This window comes from Branchiostoma floridae, chromosome 7, assembly GCF_000003815.2.
Source record: "Branchiostoma floridae strain S238N-H82 chromosome 7, Bfl_VNyyK, whole genome shotgun sequence".
Lineage (NCBI taxonomy): Eukaryota > Metazoa > Chordata > Leptocardii > Amphioxiformes > Branchiostomatidae > Branchiostoma > Branchiostoma floridae.
In genome coordinates, this window is record NC_049985.1 from 2,312,768 (window position 1) to 2,335,642 (window position 22,875).

Sequence of the window (22,875 nt, forward strand, 5' to 3'; positions counted from 1 at the left end):
AGTAGGTTGAGGACTGGAGCCACCACAAGCTCCGCCGTGGACATGGGGTCCCCGCTGCACACGACCAAACCCAGGCCCCAATCCTCGGGTAGAGTTCGGCCTGCATGGGACTCAGGCTGGTAGAGACTAAGAAAGACACAGTGTTCAGAACTGAAGAATTTACTAGCAATATTCAACCTACTCCCTGTTAGAGTAGCCTTATGGCACTACATTTGTATTGGCGTTGTCAATACAGAGAAAGACCCCCTTTCCACAAGACAATGAGCATTGAGTGGCTGTATATACAGTATAGTGACCAAAATTGCATTTGTTTGCAATTTCATTATTGAAATAGATGGTGCAGGATGTAAAATTATTATTTCAAAGGCCAAAAAACACAAAGCGATCGGTGAGACTCCATGCAGCAACATTGCATTTGTGTGACCCTTGATTTCATTATTGGAATATAATGAAGCATTGTTCTTTATCTATAAAAGTTGTTGAGTGATCCATAAAATTTTGGTCTCATAGCAGACACAGTTTCTAGTGGATAGGGGGTTAGGTAGCAGGGAGGTCAAAGGGTAATTTTTCCTCAAATGCAAGATTGTATATTACATGTATCACTTGGTAGTGCATATTGTAAAAAAATGTTTATCTCCAGCTTACATTTTTATTCCATGTGATGAGATTTTATGGAGATTTTAATGTTAGTACATGTATGCTTACTGTGTACAGTTTAAGGGCAGGCTTCTATTTGTACAGAATTTGCATTTGGTTTTAAAGAAGTTAACATGTGTTTACCCCGCTTTGTTAAGAAGTTAAAGTTTAACTTAAAAATGGTTTTATGGACACTTGAAGAAGTGATTCAGTGCTACATTATATACTAGTGTAAACATGAGTGATAACAGTCTTGCCTCTAAAGTGATGTACAAAGGTTGTAAAGTGACATAATAGATGTAAGTTGATTATATTGAGCATAAAATGCCAGTACTGGGCCAAGGATGGTCACATTTGTCATAGCCTGGCGTAAGATTTTGAGGTTATAGAATTTTCAAGCAGGCTGTGACAGAACTAACTGCTGACAAGGATCTGACTCTGTCTTTTCCATAAAAAGACAGCTGGGTTTGGCACAGTATGTGTTTGACTATCACAAGAAAGCCCTCGTTCAACAAATATGACAAGGGCACTACATAAACTAGAAGAGATACCTTTGTCAGAAGGCAGAACTGCAGTACATGTACTGATCTCAGAGTCAGAATGGACATTTTTGTGAAAAAAAAAGCTACTTTAAAAAAGTAATTTAAAGTTAATGTGGAAGAAATCCTTCATTTTTTAAAACTTTGATGCCTATGCATAAGCAGCATTTGCAGTCTTCTTGGCTTTTATACACAAAAAATGTAAGAACATATCATACTCTACCTATGCGAGTTAACAATTGTTGCAGTATAGTGCATGCTAATGCCATATGCACTGTTGTGGGTCTCCTAAACTGTGTTGTTAAAACCTAGAAATGTTCGGGCTCACCTTTTCCACTATGTGTTGAACAGTTGTTTAAACAAAACATTCCTTTTTGATAGACTTTAATAATTTATTTTTTTTGGAATTAATTCTTAATGAGAATTTCTTGTGCTGAGTAGCCAGCACAAGTTTCCGTGTAATGCACTTGAACCTAGCAAGAAGACAGCATCAATATTGTATGATGCACAAAATGAGCCATTCATTCAAGGTATGAATATAGAAGAGTAGATCTATACAGTATATAGGTGTGGCAAAAGGCTTACAAAGCTGTATTCACAGAGGGAGGCTGTTGAAAGGAGTTTATCTATTGTGCAATGATGCATACTTATCTGACTTACAGGTTTGGCAAAAGTTCTGTCTATACAAATGTAGATTGTGTATTACTTTAACCCTTTTCATGGCGAGGGAGCCTTTTTAGCCACAGTTTTGTATTGGTTATGGAGTTAGGCAACAAGAAGAAGGTTACAGTTGGTTAAACTGGACATGAGTTAGGCGTAAGGGATTTGCCAGTTGTTACATATCAACGTTTAAACGCAATGCTACTGTCAGTTGATGAAATGCCTTGATGCCCTAGTTTAATTTTGTTGTGTAATTCTGAAGTAGCAAAATACCTTGCCACGAGCAGCTTGTGGTAGGAAAGTTCTTGTGAAGGCTACCCTCAATCGCCCACATACAATATCTCATGAATGTTTGATACCTTTGACTTGTGCATTGTGTTGTACAAACAGAAGGAAATGAAAGGTTGCAAAATGTCTACATATTAAAAAAGAGATTGCTGTACCCAGTGTTTGGCTTGGCTCTGCTCCATGTAATCCCTGTTTTGAACACAGTTTAGTCTTATCACGTCCAAGTATAGCTTTTCAGTGTGATTTTTATCGCTTTAGAACTCCTGTGTACTGAAACAACCAAAATAGGTAGCAATAATGTGCTTGCGTTTGGAAGAATGTTAAACGCCAGGTGTTACAATGAGTATTATGTTGGAGATAATACAGCTGTGCTTGTGTTCGCTGTACAGAAAACATACGTTGCTACTTTTTTGGTACAATGTTGTTAAAGTACTGTGTATTTTAAGCCTGTGTAACCCAAACTCTGCTAACTGTGGCTACCAGTCTTGTGCACATGGGAAAGGCACTTTATATGACTTTTCTCCTCGGAGGTGTAAAAATGGGTACTTTGGAGATGTACAGTATGTACATGTCAAAGGCAGTGGGAGAGGAGGGTTGGGCTCTGCCTCCAAGTACTGTACCCTAGACACAGCCGATAACAAGCCACTGCCCTTGGCCTCAAAAAGGCTCTGGGACTGCCTTTACCTTATTGAGCTTGTTCTGTATGTGGCACTGTTTTAAATGAGTTATTAACATGAGTGCAGCGCCTTGTCCATTTAAAAGCAAAAGAAGACGATAAGTGTGATCAGGGGGATTTGTTTGGTTATCCATGTGTCGTGTCCTCAGAAAAGAAGACCTGCACAATGATTCCCAAATCCCAGAGTTACCACAGATTGATTTTGGCTTACTTTGATGAAACAACAAAAAGGCCAATGTCAGACCAGGATACCTATGAGAGTCCTTATATAACCTCAAAACTTTCTCCTCTATTATAGCCTGAACGATCCGAATTACAGTTCACTTTGATAGAAAGATCCAAGTTCAGGATTGCTAATAGAAAACTTGTGAGTGCAGCACCTTGTCTACAAGCAAAAGAAGATAAATCTGATTAGGGAAATTTGTTTGGTTATCCATGTGTCGTGCCCTCAGAAAAATAGACCTGCACAAGGATTTCCAAATCCCGGAGTTACCACAGATTGATTTTGGCTTACTTTGATGAAACAACAAAAAGCCAAATGTCAGTCCAGGTTATCTATGAAAGTCCTGATATCACCTCAAAAAGATAGATCTGATTGGGGACATTTTGGAAAAAAACAACAACAGAAGGTTTTAGCATGAACAATCAAAAGTGTAGTTCTTGATTACAAGTGCAACAGTTGTGAGAAGCTTGTACAAAAGTGAAGGCATGAGAGTGCCTGTCAATTCAATATGCTGATATAGGGTGTGATAAGTGATGTGCCAATTATTTTGCTGCAGGTATTTGTTCAGTTACCAATTAATTCCACTAGTTATAATGTTACATAATAGCATGGAAAAAATAAGTACACAGATCCTGAATCTTGTATTTTTTAATTTGCTGTATTATCATTTTATTTTATCTAGTATCTTAACCCTGCTAACCTATATATGGAAGTTGTCATATAACCTTAGAATGGGCTCCTAAAAGTTCAACAATCATTGATAGCAAGATACAAAAAAGAAAACTTGTACAAAACCGCAGCTATGCCAGCGTCACTTAATTCGTGTCAATTATCTTGTTGCATAACAGTGGTAGAAAACAGCGTGGGAAAATAAGTAGAAGGTGACACCTGGACATATCTCAACCATGGTTATACCTGTATAACTATAAGTTTTCATGTAATCTTAGAATATGCCCCACAAGTCTGGACTACAGCAAAACAAGACTTGTAAGAAGGTTGTACAAGACAAAGCCATGAGCCCGCCACTCGATCAATTGTGCTAATATGTCAATTATCTTCTTGCACGTCACAAGTTTTTGTTCAATGAACAAACATGTGTACTAGTAAGTGTTCCTGCTTGAAAGCAGTGTGCACACATAAGTGCAAATATACATACTCCTGGATCTACCAACAGGCCAAGGGAGTAATATGAATCTTTGCCACACTTTGGAAGGTTTTTAAGCGAGATAAAAAAGAAAATTTACATGTCAAGGTAAATGTCATAGTGTCCTTGCCCAGTACAACAATGCAGGCCAGAGAATGGCTTAAAAGCACACCTGTAATGCTTACAACGTCACGGCAACACAATATAAGGGTGTAACAAGATATCCTGTACATACCTGCTCAGTTGTCTGGCCTCTGATCCCGACATAAGTGCCAGAAACCACCAGAAAAACAAACAATTGGGCGACAGACATCTTGGTCGGATGGACGGTACAGTTACTCTGGTGTCCCCTAAAGGCCAGGAGAGTGAAAATTCTTGTCGGACGAGCCGTTCCAAATATAATTGTGAAAGGTCAAAAGAGATGCACAATTTGATTTAGCCTAGAGCTAATAAAGGTAGCCTTAGTTGCGCGCGAATCACACACTTGTAGTTGAGTGACTTTTCACTGCTTTGTAAGAGCAGTAAGTAGAAAATAGCAGGACTCAAGGACGTCTTAACCGCAATTACTAGCAGTCAGAATGGCTTAGAGCCAACATAGTGGCGAAAGAAGTTGTGGGAAATCTGGCCTCATTATAACTTGTCTGTCTCCGCTTTAAATTCATCTGGTGGTTCAAAGGGACAAGACTACATTGAGTGGCTTCCTACCTCATTTAGGCCTGGCCTCCTGAACCCTGATGTGGCTCGTCGCCAGCGTGCCTCCAGCCTTGTCCTGTCTCCGGCAAGACCAACCAAGATTTCTCATCAAAACTTCCTGCTGAAATACAGAGCTATCTCTGACAAGTCCCGGCTCGAACATCTGTGGTATGTTGCAAACATGCAGGAAAAGTTTGCAGCCTTTCCCTGCATATCTCAATTTGAAGCCGAGGTTAGCAATGTTCCCTCTCTATAGAATCCAGCTTGTGTCACTCTCAACAGTCACTGATTTATGCGCCTCATCAACAGATCGATGCGATGAGGTGACTTCACCACCAGGATCCTTCAACACAAATATTTGCAATTGTTCCCAAGGCATACTGTACACAACCAGTGTTTTGCACACCGGGACTTTGCCATATTTCAATAACACCGTCACTCTCATCGCTCCCCTCTCTCCTTTATTTTGACATCGCTGATGCTAGTTCTTCCACCTGGACATGGTCTTGTTGTCTTAGACAAACATGCACCCATAAAACTAACTAGCTAGAACAGACAGGGGGCACTAGGTCTGGCCATCAGTGTTTTTTACCCTCCAGCGCCCTTCGCTGATTTGTTGAGACCTTGCTCCAGGCTATAAAACAGTTTGGTTTTGTCGAGCCTGGTTCCACTCAAGGTAAAACCTCCCCACTTGCATCACAGACACTTCAAGCACACAGAATTACGGTTACTGGGTTCCTTGAGCATTCGGGCATGTACGCACAAATCTTGCTGACATTCTGAGCAAGTCACATTTTTTCTTTGCCTTGTTTTGCTCTTCTTTGTATGGGTCTACTGAACACCTACTAGCCCCTTCATGCAAGCCTTTGTATATAGAAGCCCTACCTGGGCCCCTCTGCCACACACACACACAACTACTCACACAAGTGCTGATTGTATATGAACAAAAAGAACAACCATAACACATTTTTCAACAGCGTGGGAAGTACAGCGATGTAAACATGGATGAAAGTAAGTAGGTGTCGTGGGGTAAACAGGATTTTGACACGAGGAATATTAAAAATCTCCTATCCTGCTCTTTACGAGCATTAGCACACAGCAGGAAAGGACAGACAGATACATAATTTATGTACTTTAACAATCCTATTGACCATATCCCTTATGGTGAGCTTCTTGATTTTTCTTGTGGTTATAAAAGCGGTCATTTCACTGAAGCTTGCTGCTGCCAAGCAATTTGACGAAATCTTTTTTCCCCTTTGTGTTTTGTAGTCTTTTTAGTCGTACCTATATCTTTTGCATTATACATTGTATTCCCACAATGAAGTGAAGGGTAACACAACTCAAATTTAGGATGTACAATGTAGGGATGACACCAAAGTGCCGCTGTGCAGTGAGATACCCAGTTTTAAGTCACAAGACTACTATTAGGCTTCTAGCCAGCTGAAAAATTGGTCATTACGCCCGTTCCCTGGAGACACAAAAAATCTGAGAGTTTTTTTCCATCATTCTGTCATTGTTCAGTTTCTAGGCTGGTGGTTGGGCATGGTTTATTCAAATTGGATATATATATAGCTTAACCATCCAATTTTTGTCTGTCAAGGTTGATGCATTGGGTTAAAATTTTTACATCATAAGCAGCAAAATTCTGTCAAATGATGAAATGACAGTAACTGCCTAGAGCCCTGGTTTGGAGAATGAAACATAATACTGTCATCTCAGTTTGTAATCTGATCCTTCTGGCATTGACATTGAGTGACATGATGGTTGGAATGAGCACTTTCCATACTTAACAACGAGATCTTATCGTCAGACCACAACATACAAGCACTTCTCTCATAGATAAGGAAGTTGGAATTTCAATCTGTCGTCCTCACAACAGGACAACCTGTTCCACATGGGAGGAGCCTGGTTTAGGGTTACTGTTTGTGGAAAGTTGGCGGGAAAGCAGTTCACACTGTAAACTCATTAACGCTAGTTCACGTTTATCTGCTAGGCAACGGTTTTAAAAAACAGGGTAACGCTAGTTCACCTTTATCCACATGGCAACCTATATCCGTTGTTTACAAAAAACGAGATATTTAAGGATATGTAATCGGCAGACGTTGGTTTCAAGTTACAATAGTTTTTACAGCATTCCAGTCTGAAACACTCGTCTGTCGACTTGATACCTCTAAATGCTCTGATTTTATATACAACGAATAAAGGTTACCCCACGAATAAAGGTGAACTAGCGTTATTAAGAGTCAAGTTGACGGACGATGGTTGCAAATTGCAATACACAATGGGAATTCTCAAAATATTGCAATTTGAAACAAACATTGTCGACTTCACATCCCCAGATACTAGTAGTAGTACCCTGTTTACAAAAACAGCGAATATACAAATGTACATGTAGGTTATCCAGGAGATGAAGGTAAAACAAGCATTACACCAATATTTGGTTGTGTCAGACACTTGTTTAAATCTGAAAATGTAGAATTTTTTAGGGCTTGTTTGGTAAATGATTGTTTGATTCACATAACCGGTAAACCACAATTTGGCATAACATATCAGGTTTATACGGTAGGTAAAATGCTGTGTGAGACCAGACTGTAAGGTCTGATCCACTCACATTGGAAGGTAGAAAAAAAGAGGAACGCATGGCAGGGCATTACATTTCTTCTGACAATAGCATCTCTGAAGGGATATGTTTGGGGTATATATATTGACAATATATACATGCATAGGGGGAAATAGCATGCATTTTGCACATCTTCAAACAAACCATACAACAACATAGAAGCCCTTTTATCAATGTAAATATCTTTATTCTGATAGCCAGCCCAGCCTTGCAATTTCCCACAAATTCAAGCCATACCTTGTAGCATCAGGATTACAATACACCATTTACTACAGTCAAACTGCTATCAAAAATCATATGCGGTGCCTCTAGGTCCAAACATGGTTTACTTTTATGTTTATTTAAATCAGCAAAAATCCTTTTAGAGATGATCAAGTTTTGGCCATTGGTTTTACCAGAAGTAGCCAATTTTCTGTTCCTTCTAAGTGCCAAAAAGTTGGTCCAAATCATCATCAATTCGCAACCAAATAGATTAGCCATAGCAAATTTCTCCAAAGACTTTATCCATCTTGTAGCCTGTTATACTGAGTGTTTAGGCTTCTTTCACATACAATAAGATAAATACACTTTTTAATAGTAAAGTTTCCAAAGGAGGTACATAAACATGTATCTAATAAATGTGCATTTTCCTCACAGGCCAGTGACAGTAACATTCAAGAACAATTTTTTTCAATTCTCTAATTGTCAATATCTATTGATTCTCCATACACCACACATAGGCATTTTGGAACATCCGTAACCATGGTGATGTCTTCATTGACTGATGCCAGTCTTGCGGCATCCACGGCCACTGCCAGGTGAGCGTGCAGCGCTCGGGGTGGGGCATCATGGCAAGATGGCGGCCGTCGGGCGAGCACAGTGCGGCCAGGCCGTTGGGCGATCCGTTGGGGTTGAGGGGGTACGCCGTGGTAGGCTTTCCGTCATCATCAACGTAGCGCAGAGGCGTGAGGTGGTTCTGCTCGACCTCTGACCTGATGGCATCAGTCTTGAACAGCATCCGACCTGTCAATCAGTCAACCAATCATGTATCCATCCCTTTATCCATTCATCTATCCATCTATCAAGAGCTAGCTAATGGGTTAATATTTTCTATTATGACTGCTAACTTGTCCCACCCAAATTAAGACAATCGATATAAACATTTAGACATTTTCAATTGCATTGTTACTCACTTCTTTTCAGTCCTACTAAAGCAAAGCTGAACTATAATTCTTAAGTCGGGCTTGACCAAATTTATGACTGTCCAGTCCCAGATAAGGAATGGGCTTCACAATATGCAATGGGTCTTCTGCAACATTCTGACATCTCATAATTACCATCCACTTCTATCTGAATAACATGACTTCACAGAAGTGGCGGATTGCTCATTCCTTGACAAAGGACTGAAGTTAGATGGTAGAAACTTTGTGCAGGACCAATTTTTGTGCTGGAAATTACAGTTAAAATTTACGTTAGAATGACAATTTTACCAACTGAATACAGTTGAATTTTTAAGCTAACGAACTCCGTCCTACCTTCCCCATGCGCGACCCAGATCCCCAAGGTCGACCCCTCCATCCCCTTCAGCATCAGGGCGGGGCTCTCCTCGATTGCCACGGTAACAAAGCGGGACTCGAAGCGCTCCGACACGTTGTAGGCCAGAAACACACCTTGCTGAGGGCTGGACTGGTCTCCTGCACAAGCCAAAGAAACACAAAAAATCAACTTCCAAGGGTCTGTACTCCATATTAGCGAAGGTGGCTCCTTGGCTTGCAAACGAATCTGCATGCTGTGATTTGGGCCCCTATGATGAGTTTCAACCAGCAAAAGGGGAATTTTCTGTTGTTTTGTAACAAAAGTTGACAAAAAATGTTGGCTTTATGTCACTAAATTTGGTCTTCAAAATGCAGGAAATTGTGTTTGTGAGCGTTATTAATTTTCCGGGGAGGATTTCCCAAGACCACCTACAATGCTCACACCTGCATCGCTTTCCACGTGGCTTTGTTGCACTAAGATGCCTCTATGCTGTGAAAAAAATCACTGCAACAAACACCCCAGCATACCTGAACCATCAGGGATGACCTGTCCGTGGTGCGGAGCCACCCAACCCAGCAGACCCATCAGCTGACATCCATTACAGACCCCCAGGCTGAAGGTGTCGCTGCGGGCCCTGAAGGCACTGAACTGGGCTCGGACGGTTGGGTTAAACATCAGAGTGGCCGCCCAGCCTGGGACAAACAAACAAATACATAAATGAGATACTGCTGAAGGTGTTGAACTAAGCTTGGACAGTCAAGCTGAACAATAGCGTAGCCAATAAACAAAGAATACACTAATAAGTGAAACACTGTCGCTGGAGGCCTTGAATCAGGAGGCCCTGAACTAATGACTAATTATTTAGAGAAATCCATCAAAAAGATTCAGATTTACTTCTCTTGGCTTGGCATGTGACATTTTAAAATGAAAATTAAATTTGAAAAGACTAAAAAAAATGCTCTGGGTGCCTTTAAAATGAACATACACCAACTCCTAACTCCTACCTTTAGCAGACCCCATGACGTCGGCGTAGCTGAACCCTCCCACGAACACAACCCCGCGGAACCCGTCCAAGGTGACCTTGCCGGAGCACAGGTCCTGCATGTTGACGTCCCACACCTATTTGGTAATTTTTTTTGTATTTATTGAAAATGACGACAAAATCATTACACTGGGCCGGCCTAGGCAGCATAAGCTGGTGACAGCTGACCCAACAAAGTTACAAACAAACATACAAACTTAAGCTAATCTAAAATGTGAACAAATAAAAGGCATAAGAATTTACATTATAGTATTATACATAGCGTAATTGACACAGTGTAAAAATAATTGTACGAATTAATTGGTATTCAGTGTAATGCAGTGGAATAGATGGAAGGTGGTTAGTTGTGGATAATCTAAAATGAGGACAAGAGACAAGCCTGAAACTGTGGGAAGTGTGGGAGTCTAGGTAGACTGTCCCAAAGTCGGGATGTGTGCGGAATAAAACAGTTTTCACCTCGAATCCCGCCATGTGGAAAGCCGACACCATCTCACGGTCTCCGTTACTCCCCTCTTCTCTGATCACTGCAACCTTCGGGCGGGCGTCTGGATAAAGGAGGACGCAGAGGTTATTATAGATAAAAGCAACATATCATAACCTCTTAAACAACAACATATCATTGGAATGTAGGCATCAGGGTTGTCTTCAGCTTTCAATTCTTTCTGTTCCGCTCATTGTTTGCGAGCCCATGTTGTTGATTTTCCTTGTTGAATATGTAATGTAAAGCTTGTCTCTGTTACTCTCTTCTCTGATCACCGCAACCTTCGGGCGGCGCTCTGGATACGGGAGGAAGCAGAGGTTACAGAATGTTTCCTTTTTCACAATAAAGCAGCATTGGACAAAATTGCTTACCCTTTAGTATAGGGCAAGTATGTAAAAATCTACTGGCTGTAACCAACTTTTCATTTGCATGAAATCTAAATCTACCCATGCACCCTTGAAAAAATCACATTGTCCAAAACAGATCAGGCAAGTATGGTAAGGCATGTAGAAGACCATATAAATACTACACAATTGTGGTTTTATGGATGTCTCACTGAGGATGATAATGACAACTGACTTTCACAACCTAGTATGATCTTTTGATCTTCCTTCCAATTTTTACTTTTCTCTCAAAGTGTAAGAGTAAAAACTTATCAGCTGTAAATTGTCTGTTCAGCGAAGTCTTAATATATTTCATTTCTTTCCAAAGATTTGACTTGAACTGACAAGAATTCAGGAATCTTGTTCTATTTAAGCATAAGCCTCCAGGTAAAGATCAAGTTTGTGCACCTCATGCCTCACACTAGTGACCTAATGCTTGATCAACTCAAAATCAGGTGAAGACTTGGTGAAAGCCTCATCAATTGTGAACATGTCAGAATTAAAACCAAAGCCTGCACTATCATTTAAAGTCTGAAGGAATCACTGATTGATTGAACGACCTTGTGATGAGTCGGCTGACCCGTTGACGGAAACCTGCGGCTGGGGCGTGTCTGATGGGTCAAAGGTCAGCTTGTAGGGCGGAGCCTTCCTAGCCCGGAGCCCAGCCTCCTCCTCGGCCACACACTGGGGGTTGGTCTGCAGCCTCTCCAGCTGGAAGCTAGTCTCCTCCCAGACGTCACGGAGGGCCGCCATTTTGTCGCTCAGAACTTCTGTGCCATTCACAGAGATTTTCACCTGCATGAAGGAAGGAAGATTTTAGAACTGTTTTAAGACCTGTATGAGGCATGCTTTGGCTAACTTATCTGGTGGTTGCCAATTTACTTTTCAGCACTTCTGCATCATTCAGAGACTTTCACCTGCATCAAGGAAGGGATACATTACAACTGTTTTAAGACCTAAATGTATTCACCTTCAGGAAGTAAGGTTTTATAGAACTGTCTTAAGACCTGTATGAAGCATGCCTTGGTTAACTTATCTGGTGGTGAACAATCTTGCTTCTATAGCTCAATGTTGCAGCTTTCAACCCAGGCCTGGTTAACAGTGTTTTGAACTTTACCCTGAATGCTCCTGTCAGGGGTTGAGGTCCGGAGGAAGACATATTTTAAAAGAGGTTTGCTCAGTGCACTTCAGGGCACTAAACCAAAACTCACTGGAACAGCATCTCTTCTCCCTAACTCAGAAACATTATGATTGAGCTCAACTAAATGACCCAATCTGAGGCAAGGTTTACAAAGCCATCAGTCCACCATCTTATCTCAGTCACACCTTCAGTATCTTGAAGACCCTGTTCTAATTTCTCCCTGTCATTTATCTGTCTTCCATCCTTCAGACAGAAAGTAAGCAGTTGAGGGCTGAATGACAGATGTACATATGATGTCACTAGGTATACCTGTGATAAGTCAAAGGATATACACAATGTACATGTACCGGTATACAAACTAGTATCTTAATAAAACAAACAAACTAGTATCTTAATAAAACAAACAAACAAAAAAACTACCCATACCTGAGCCTCTGTGCCTTCCCCTAGCGAGTGTCCGATGCGCTGGCAGGAGACGCCCGCCTGTGTGTACCTGGCCGCCACAGCGTCAGCCTGCTCCACAGTTGTCTCCAACACCAACCCTAGCTCCTCTGCAAACAGCACGTCCACTGGGCTGGCTGGAGGGGACAGAGAGTTTTGTTTTACACTTAAAATCACTTCTCATAATTATACCAAGTGCCATATATCATACCGACACACACTGGAAGGGGCGGAAAGTTCTCTTTTACATCTCCAACACCAACCCCAGCTCCTCCGAAAACAGCACGTCCACTGGACTGGCTACAGGGGACAGAGAGTTCTGTTTTACACTAAAAATCAACTCTCATAATTATACGAGGTGTTATATATAATACCGACACACACTGGAAGGGACAGAAAGTTCTCTTTTGCGTCTCCAACACCAACCCCTCCGCAAACAGCACGTCCACTGGGCTGGCTGCAGGGGACAGAAACTTCAGTTTAGAAAGGATCTGGTTCTACTGGATCAATGAATGAATTAATCAATGAAATCCTTCATGATCAGTGAATCAATCGATCAATTGACTAGTTGGTCAATCAGTCCATCAATCAGTTAACCAATCAATTGATCAATCACTCAACCAGTTAACCAATAAATCAGTTACCTAACCAATTAACAAGCCAAACAACCAACCAGTCCATCAATCAACTGATCAATCAATCAATCTTATGAAATATCTACACCATTTCACACCAATCAACCAATCAATCACTCAATAAATGAATGAATAAATCAACCAACCTGTAACCATTTAATAAATCAATAAATCAGTAAGTCAATTGGTTGACCAATGAAAGAATGAATCAGTCAATATATCTATCAAGCTATCTATCAGCTAGTCATATTTGAATTACCACATACATGTACATGTTCATTGCTTTCACAGCCTTAAGTTGCATCATGATTGATAAGAATGGGGTAGGGTTGTCTCCAGGAACTGTCCCATCCATCCAGGATGGAAATTTGCTTGTTTGGAGAAAAAGTATTAACCTATCTGTCCCCCAAATCTGAATTTCATGACATAAAGCTGTTGAAAATCTTTTTTTCTGAACTTAAAATGACACAATTAACATGGAAAAACAGAAACAATTGCCTCCCAAACAATGAAAAAATTTAAAGCTGGTGACAACCCTTTATTGGGGACACAGTTCGTAAAGTGATGACTTAAAGTTACCACTTATAAGGCAGTTAACCACTCAAGAAATACAGATACTATAGAGCCGTTTCCCTACCTTTGTTGTCTGCAGTGATGTTGACGTCCATCCCATAGTTCCCAGCGAAGGCCATCTCCAGCAGACATGTGACCAGGCCCCCGTCACTCACATCATGGCCTGCCGTCAGGAGACCCTCTGAAGGGACACGGGGAAATAAACTTTAACTCGACTTGAAAAAGGCAATACTACTTTTATGTCATACCTGGGCCACGATAACATTTGATACGGTTATTCCAGGCTGGATGTTAATTTTCCGTATCACACAGGCTTCCATCGATTAAATAGATATATTTACTTATTTGGTTAATTTCAAAGCAGACTAATAAAATGTACATACTAATAGCTGAGCCTTCCTGAATTGTGTATAGTCTGTTAACAATGATCAAATAAACCACCATACTAGAAACAGCTGTGTTTAAGATCATGGCACAACCTGCATCCAGTTTAAGTTGCAACAATTGGGGCATGTGCACATTTGTTCATCCAAAATTGGAGTTGTGCACCTAATTCTTGACTGTGGCTGCACCTGTGCACCTTGATACTTTTGCATGCTATAGGGTTAAGATAGTATTGTACACCAATACACAGAATGCTTTTGAAATCTGCGCATCAGAAAAAGCAATTTTTATTGTACTTTGTTGATTGTATTACTGTTACAGTTTCAAGTTCTGAAGAGAGGCAGTAAGGTTTGTAATGATGCTCTGCCAAAATTCTACTTCTATTACATTCTATAATTGTTGTGTACCCAAATCTTAAGGTTAGGTGTACCAGTGCGCCTATTCCATTCACAAAAAGAAATTTTGAGCCCTGATTTTTCTTCTAATGTCTCAAGTAGTATAAAATCCAAGACTTCCCAACCTTCTATGAGTTTCTGCGTGATGTTAAATCCCTGCACCAGACGTTGAGGCTTGTCCAGATCGGGTGACTGGTCCCCCAGCTGGTTGTAGCACTGCGCCAGGGCTGTACCGCCTAGGCGGTGTCTCCCTCCGCTCAGGTCGACATAAAGCAGCGCACCTGAGGTACAGGACAGGTGAGAACAGGAGGAAACTCAGAGTTCCAACAGCTGGAACTGCTGTATTTCAGTTAAACTTATCACTGACTTGGGAAAGTACTAATTGTACAAATTAAAGTAATTTGATGTAGCTTGTGTAATCCAGTGTTTATTGACCCTGCCTCTGGACGAAGAGTTTAATTCTCTGTTTTTGCTTTGACTTGCATGCTACTGAAAAGGATCCTTGGGATGGTATTTTAAGTCGTGGTCCACTTTGCATGTAAATACTGTACATATCGTCTGTCTTCTCTCATGATCAATGAAAGAGTAGCTCTTCAGCAAGCTAAGCTGGATAAAGGTCTTTTTCACGATTTACTATGCGTAAGACTCTTATTTCATCTACTTATAAGTAAAGTATCAAGTAATATACATGATGAAGAGAAGAAAGTGACTTCAGAACTAGAAATATTTGGCCCATGACGGATGACAACTTGACCTCTTACCTTTGCCCCCAGGGCATTTGAGGTCAGGGGTGACTGTTGCAGTGATGTCGGGACAGGCAGCGTACACAGAGACAACCAGGGTGCCTGGATATAACACAGACATGAAGTTAGACAGGCACCCGGTCCAACAACATTTTATGATTTTGGGATGAAGGGATTGTCACTAGCAAAAAAAAAATTAAAATCACTAGATATTCTTGTTAGCAAACGACTTGTAGCAACTGAAATTTTGGGGCATGAGTATGGAACCTTTTATGGATATGTACCAAAAGTTGCCTTTTTGTGGTCAATACTTTTCAGGTGATGTCCTTTTGAAATTCAGAGGAGAAGAGGTGAAAAAAGCAATGATTCAAATTAGTTTTGATGGCTTCATACCTACCAAATTTCTAACCCTGCCGTGTGCCAGATAAGCACAAGTGCTCGTCAGCTGGCCTGCCTAACAAATCTCCTCCACTCGTGACGGTTCGAGAAAAGAGTCCATCTAGATCTGCCCATTTGAGGCAGGTCATGGATTTCTTTTACACCACAGGGTGGAAACTTAGCAACTATACCCCAGGATTTGAGTCGTACCCCTTGTGTCTGTGTGAGAGAACTTTATTGAACCCCCCTTGTAACTTACCTGGAGACTTGACAGTTTCCTGGCCCACCTTAGCAGCCATACTGAGGGAGTCCTTCCCCCCGTCCACGGCCACACCCAGCTCCTGCATGACATCACACATGGCACGGCAGGCGTGGAACAGGGCAGCACCTTCTCCCGGCAGCTTTGCAGGCCACATCCAGTTCCCACTGCACTTCACATCCTGGAGGAATGAAGGAGTGAAAGAGTGAGTAATAGAAAACAATGCATGGCTGCCCTCTGGAGGAACGAAGGAAGGAAAAAGTGGTTTATAGGACATCACATGGCCCAGCAAGCGTGGAACAGGGCAGACCCCTCACCCAGCAGCTGGGCTGGCCACATCCTGTTCCCACTACACTTCACATCCTGGAGGAATGAAGGAAGGAAAGAGTGGGTTATAGAAAACATTGCATGGCTGCACTCAGGAGGAATGAAGGAATGAAAGAGTGGTCATAGAAAACATCACACATGGAAAAGAGCGGCACTCTCACCCGGCAGCTTGGCTGGCCACATCCAGTTCCCACTGCACTTAACATCCTGTGTTAACAAAGAGTGATTTACAGAAATATCACACATGGCTCGGAAGGCACAGAGTAAGGTTGACATTCTGGAGGAACGAAGGAAGGAAAAAGTGGTTTATAGGACATCACATGGCCCGGCAAGCGTGGAACAGGGCAGCACCCTCTCCAGGCAACTTAGCTGGCCACATCCAGCTCCCACTGCACTTTACATCCTGGAGGAATGAAGGAGTGAAAGAGTGAGTAATAGAAAATATTGCATGGCTGCATCCTGGAGGACTGAAGGAATGAAACAGTGGTTCCTACAAAACTGGAACAGAGTTTCTGTTGCACCAGGCAGCTTTGAAGGCCACATCCAGTTTCCATTGCACTTCACATCCTGGTGGAACGAAGGAGTGAAAGAGTGGGCTACAGAAAACATCATATGGAACAGGGCAGCCCCCTCTCCAGGAAGCTTTGCAGGCCACATCCAGTTCCCACTGCAGTTCACATCCTGGAGGAATGACGCGAAGGAAAGAGAGATTCATAGAAAACATTGCAAGGTTGACCCCTGGAGGAAGTATGGAATGAAAGAGTGGTTAATAGAAAACATCATATGGAAGAGCTACAACATCTGCGGGAAGACTGTTCCAGGTGTAGATTGCCCTGATGCTAAAGGAGGGGCTAGGGATAGGGGTTTGACAATCTTGTAGGGGTGGCCTCGATCTGGTGCGTCCATCAACATTGAAATCGAACAGGCGACTTGGGACGATATGGTCCATCATAGACACAAAATGTTGCAGTCAAACATAGGGTTGTAGTCAGCACCCATCCTTCTGTCCTTTGATGGAATTTTGCAGCTGGGGACGGAATTTTTTTTGCCCATTCCGTCCTCTGTGAACAAAATTTAACCCTCAAAATGCAGGAAATAGGGTTTCAGAGGGTCTAGATTTCAAAGTTTTCCTTGGGAGCATGCCCCCGGACCCACTAGGAACGCTGCACCAAAGCCATTCAAAATCAAGGGGACAGAAAATGCTTTCAGGCTGGCTACAACCCTGGTCAAACATACATACTGTGGATACGTACCTTGAGGTCAGTGACCCTGGCGAACACCAGATTTGTGAGCGCCTCTCCGACGGACATCCTGGCCCCCGCGGCCGGATCCAGCAGCCCTTTGATTGGCTGTTCCCCTATCGCTGTTGCCGAGCCGACCGTGCCGAAGTGCGAGAGTGCGGTGACGGCGACGTCAGCCAGCGGAGTGTGGAGGGGGCCGACGCACTGTTGCTGGGCGACCAGGCCTGTCACAGACCTGTCAACCTGGGGAGGGAAAAACATATAATTGAGAGCTCATCTATGGTTCAAATGTGTGCTGGTGTAACATCGACCGGAGAAATTTGCATTAACAACTGAAACATCATGCTTTTCTTTGGATGTGTGCACCTTCTAGTGATTCACAGGAATACTGCACAAGGTAATGCCCGAACAAGGTTGAATTAATGAGGTATACATGATTTACAGTATGGTTAAAGACCTTTCTTTTTAATTTTGGAAAATGCCAAAAATTGATGCGTGCGGAATGTCATCCATATTATGAAATCAATATGGCCATATTGGCTGAAATGATAAAAATATGAACATTGAATAGTACAACAATGCAAAACTGTTATGCATCAGATCACTAGCATTCTAAAAATCAAATTGTAATCATACATTGTGCACAAGTACATGTAATACTATATGAATAAACTGAACAAAAGTACAATGTCAGGTCAAAGATTTCATATCCCTTGCTAGTGGTCACCAAAACGTCAGCTAGGTTGTACCTTGGTTAATTAGTGTTAACTTATTGCTTGATGAATTGTAACAAACTGGCTGCACACTGGAGGACTATTCTACTATTAAAATAGGGGGAGTTTGAGTGTTAGTGATCGCATGGTTCACAGATGGTTCATAACAATCAGTGATCTCCAAACTTGATAAAACTATTCACTGATTGACAGAAGTTTGATTGTTTGATTGTTTTGTAATTTGCCGACTGTAACAAAGTTACCCAATTCAGGAAGCCTGGAAGGCACTTCCTGCGCATGTAATTTTGCTTTGGTGAAATAGATAAATAAAAGTTACTTACCTTGTTTGTGAGGTACCTCTTGCTGGCCACAGACGGCAGACGGAGCACACGCTCCAACGCTGCTCGCACGCTCAGCCCATCAGGCAGGGTCAGGGGCGTCAGGTTTGGGGTGATGGTGTCAAAGTTGAATGTCTGCAAAGGGAGGAGGAAATGAGAGAAGTCTGTATACTAGTGGTGGGTACCGCTATGAAACTTTTACCTGCACCACTCCGAATTTAGGAAGTATAGAATAGATCATACTAAAATTGTTCAGGAACCATTGCTATTTACTATTTTGTACTTTATTGGTGGTAACAGTCAATGCAGCTAATAACAAATATCACAAACCTACATCATAGGACATTTATGTATAAAACCCAGTACATGGACCAGTGCAGGTAGACACCAGAAATACCTGCACAGCTCCAATTTTACCTGCACTATTATAACCTGCATATGCAGGTGGTATTTTGAGCCCTCACTAGTGAGCCACCAGTGGTATTTGTTACATCTCAATTCTTATCTAAAGTTTTACTGATGTTGCTCAATGGAACATTTTTCACACAGCTGGTAACTCGTTAATGTTTCTACATTTTGCATTTTGTACAAGACACTTGAGTACAAAGACCACTGCCAGTGGAGTGGCTCCTTGCTGTAGCGATGGCAAACACGTACAATGTACGTAAATAACTTCATCAGGTTGGCAGTTATTCAGATAGTAAGGTTCTTTTGGCACAACCAGTGTGTACTAACTTCCAACGTTTCGATATCTATCAGACACCACCATCAGGGGTAGAATGACAGGAAACTACTTCTTGCTGCTACTTATAGCCGATGTAGGTGGCGCTGCAGCTGCATGCAAGAATGCCGTCCCAAACGTATCAACTTGTATCCCCCCTTGCCTCGTCTTGTATACCCCAGCGCCACCTACATCGGCTATAAGTAGCAGCAAGAAGTAGTTTCCAGTCATTCTACCCTGATGATGGTGTCTGATAGACAATGTACAATGTAGTTGTGTGGCCCAAAAGCTTCAGAAACGGAAATAGGTGCCTAATGCACCATTTGGTGCTGGAGGGATCTTAACTTTTACATTAAAAACATTTCTGTTCGTTTCATGGAGCTTCGAGATTTATAGTAAAACTCTGGCGCTGAGGCACTATAAATTTTTGTACATGTTGATGCCAGATGGCTGTACTGAGGCGTGCATTCATTGACATCTATGAATTGGAAGAATTTTGTAATAACTGCTGTTGCTGGAAAACTTTATATAGATGATACCTCTCCAATTTCCTGCATTCTTTGAACCAAGAAATTAAATTGGTGAATTGGCCTTATAGAGAAAAGAATCTAATACATGAAAATAACATACACGTAGGCGGTATCAAGTAATTAGCCTGTCCTTGATGGAACAAAAACACTTACACGAAGCAGTTACCAGAAAATTCTTGCTATGTGTTAGACTGGGATGATGGACATCCAAATCGACAGGTACAAAGGTTGCTCCTTACAACAGCTATTAAAAACTTAATTGAAAGATCAGCCGCTGAATACCTTTTGACGTCAGAGGCGACTTTCGTGCACAAAAAGTCACCAACAACATTTTTTCTAAGTAGGACATCACATTAAGCGCAATATGCATAAATTGGCTATCTTTAGCCAGTACTTGCCACTGCGTATATTGCTGGATCAGTAGTCTGTTCAGCCATCGAGAAAACGGTACGCTATTCCTAAGAGTCCTGTTTTTGTGCTATTTGGCTATCAAGATGGAAGAAGAAAGTGACGGTCCATCAGAAGATGACGACATCAACCGTGTTCTATCCCTCGGCGCAACATCCCAGACTCTCCAGGTAACATACCTCATCATCAGCCTGGTACTGTCGGTAGGATGCGGCCTGCTACTCATTTTCGTGGTCTGGAAGAAACGGTACCTGCACAAGCCGAGCCATTACCTTCGTTGCAATTTAGCCGTGGACGACATCATCTTCACAAGTTGCCTGATTCCGATCCGTATCCACGCCCTTTTGCAGCAAGATGTTGGCGGGGAACATCTGTGGTGCACGGCTAGATTACTGGTAGCGCCTCCATGTCTGACATCTATGGCTGGTACATACCTCATGATGGCGGTAGATCTGTACCACTTCGTGTGCAACCCACTACACTACCACGACAAGGTCACCACGAAACGGGTGGTCGCTGGCATCTTGGCGATCAGAGCATACTCCTTGTTCATCGGAATAGTGTCTGTGGCTTTTGGACTGCCCAAATACAACGTGTCATGTGAGTTGGAATTATCTGTCTCCTTCACTGACATTTTCAGAACCATCAACTTCTTTGTCATGATACTCGCCACTCTCTTCATCCAAGTGCTCTACTACCTCGTCTTCAAGGAAGCCAGGAGACAACAGGAGAGGGATGAGAACCACAACCTGTGGGTCTTCCAGACCAAGGCATTCAAACTGATGCTGCCGCATCTTATTGTTTGGACTGTATCCGCAGTCACTGTCTGTTTCATGGCAGCCATGGCACAAGCTTTCATCAGTAAAGATCACATGTCGCAAAATGCCCTGATCATCGCACATCAAGTGTCCATCCTGCTGTATCTGACCGTATCGTCCATAGCCAACCCCATCCTCTACAGCTTCCGGTTGCCCGAGTTTCGTCGAGCCTTTAAGCAGCTGTGTGGTTTGCCAACCAACACGCCACCTGCGGTACCGGCACGGCGGCATCGAGACATGGAGATGCCCGCCATCACGGGTCCTGGGCAAGATGCTCCGGCCTCAGAACTGATGCCAGCTCAAACCCCTGTAGAGAGCCTGATGCCACCACCAAAGGACGCATCTTTCGACCAAGCTCAGAAGCAGACAACAACGGCAGACATGAGCCCAGGACTAGCGCCTCGTACAGGAAGCCATGGACATAAGACCTGTTCAGGGCGACCATTCCAGCTGACAGTCCGGGCAGAGGTGCATGCTGAACCAACACCACGTTCCAGTGAGGCCAACTCGGAAGCCCTTCCCGGACAAGTGGACTTGGATGAAGAATCATCAGATGTCCCCTATTGAGGGCCAAGTGTCGCAAAATTAAACATATACATAGAACGATTTTTCTCTCACACAGAAGAGTTGAAAAAGGTCTCACACACAGACAGATTTTTCTCTCTCACACATCAGTGGAAAAAATTCGCACACATTGACAGATTTTTCTCTCTCACACAACAGTTGAAAAAGGTCGCACACATTGACAGATTTTTCTCTCTCACACAAGAGTTGAAAAAGGTCCCACACATAGACAGATTTTTAAAAGGTGACTTTTTACCCTGTGTCGTCCTATACAATTCTTCACAAATGTTATAAATGCAAGCATGTACACACGGTTTCTCAGTTCAACATGTACTCTGCTCTTCAATATAGAGGCTATAACATTCCTGACACAACAACGATTTTGGTGTTTCCGCCTCTTATTCTTACTCAGCGCTTATGTTTATGCTCACGGAACTGTATATGCAGACAAAACAATATAACGTTATGCCATCGTTGTATCAATGCATTAGTTTATGATGATAAGAGACTTGCTAATTCAAATACGTCACTTCAAAGCATCATATTATTTAAGTGAATACAGTGGCCGCTATTCAAATCCATTTCTATTTCAGCATTCAAGATACAATGGCCAGCATGACTTTGACTTTTGATCTGTTATATAGCTTATATGATTTGCTTTTTCCCAAATTGAGACACTGTCTCACTGTCCCAATGTCTCTGGAGTCATAGAATGTACGCACATATGTCATATAAGTTGTCCTTCAAAGACTCAAACTTGCACGCTCGATATCTTTCTTAGATACTCTTTCAGATCGTTCTTGCAGTCACACATAATATCTGTCAAAACAAATATCACCCCAAAACTGAGGCTGAATTTTTTCACATACACATCCAAGTCACTCACCCATGATAAGAGAGCTTAAAATGAAAAAAAAAACTGATTAAAAGATCCTTGTTCGGATGTATAAGTACGACGACTTTAAAGTTTTGGGGGTTGATTGCATTCTTCACATTGTACAGACACCAGAATATGGTGCGTAAACAAATGTGCATTTTTTTGTCTCAAATATACGCACATATCAACTCTCAAACACAAACTCAAAATATTCTTTCCCAAAGACATCATATTCTTTGATACAGCAGACATCTATTATTCTGACACACAACACTAGAATTCACTCTCACACACAGAACACAAAATTCTTTCACTTCGAAACGCTTTCCCTGCCAACCCGGCTGGAGGAGTGAGCGATTTTTTCTTCGATATGAGAGCGTAGTAGTAGAAAAATAAATTCCTTCGGAGTAGTAGAAGAATATCTTTCTTGAGCTTTTTTAACTTCCAAAGGGCAATGAACAGTGTCATTTAGCGGCTTCATCTTCGTGG

At 42.1% G+C, this 22,875-nt stretch overlaps 1 protein-coding gene across 1 annotated transcript in view; it reads right to left on the minus strand.

The window, feature by feature from the left end:
* Positions 1–7,645: 7,645 nt before the first annotated feature.
* LOC118418946 (phosphoribosylformylglycinamidine synthase-like) overlaps positions 7,646–22,875 on the minus strand; it is an 80,451-nt gene continuing 65,221 nt past the window's right edge. The window contains exons 13-25 of the mRNA XM_035825089.1: positions 18,472–18,603; positions 17,430–17,660; positions 15,850–16,030; positions 15,231–15,314; positions 14,595–14,750; positions 13,755–13,871; positions 12,468–12,619; positions 11,461–11,695; positions 10,493–10,581; positions 9,999–10,113; positions 9,522–9,686; positions 8,994–9,128; positions 7,646–8,481 (exon numbers count right to left, since the gene is read on the minus strand). Of these exons, the coding sequence (XP_035680982.1) occupies positions 8,171–8,481; positions 8,994–9,128; positions 9,522–9,686; positions 9,999–10,113; positions 10,493–10,581; positions 11,461–11,695; positions 12,468–12,619; positions 13,755–13,871; positions 14,595–14,750; positions 15,231–15,314; positions 15,850–16,030; positions 17,430–17,660; positions 18,472–18,603 (2,103 nt within the window). The 3' untranslated portion in view covers positions 7,646–8,170. The remainder of the gene's footprint in view (positions 8,482–8,993; positions 9,129–9,521; positions 9,687–9,998; positions 10,114–10,492; positions 10,582–11,460; positions 11,696–12,467; positions 12,620–13,754; positions 13,872–14,594; positions 14,751–15,230; positions 15,315–15,849; positions 16,031–17,429; positions 17,661–18,471; positions 18,604–22,875) is intronic.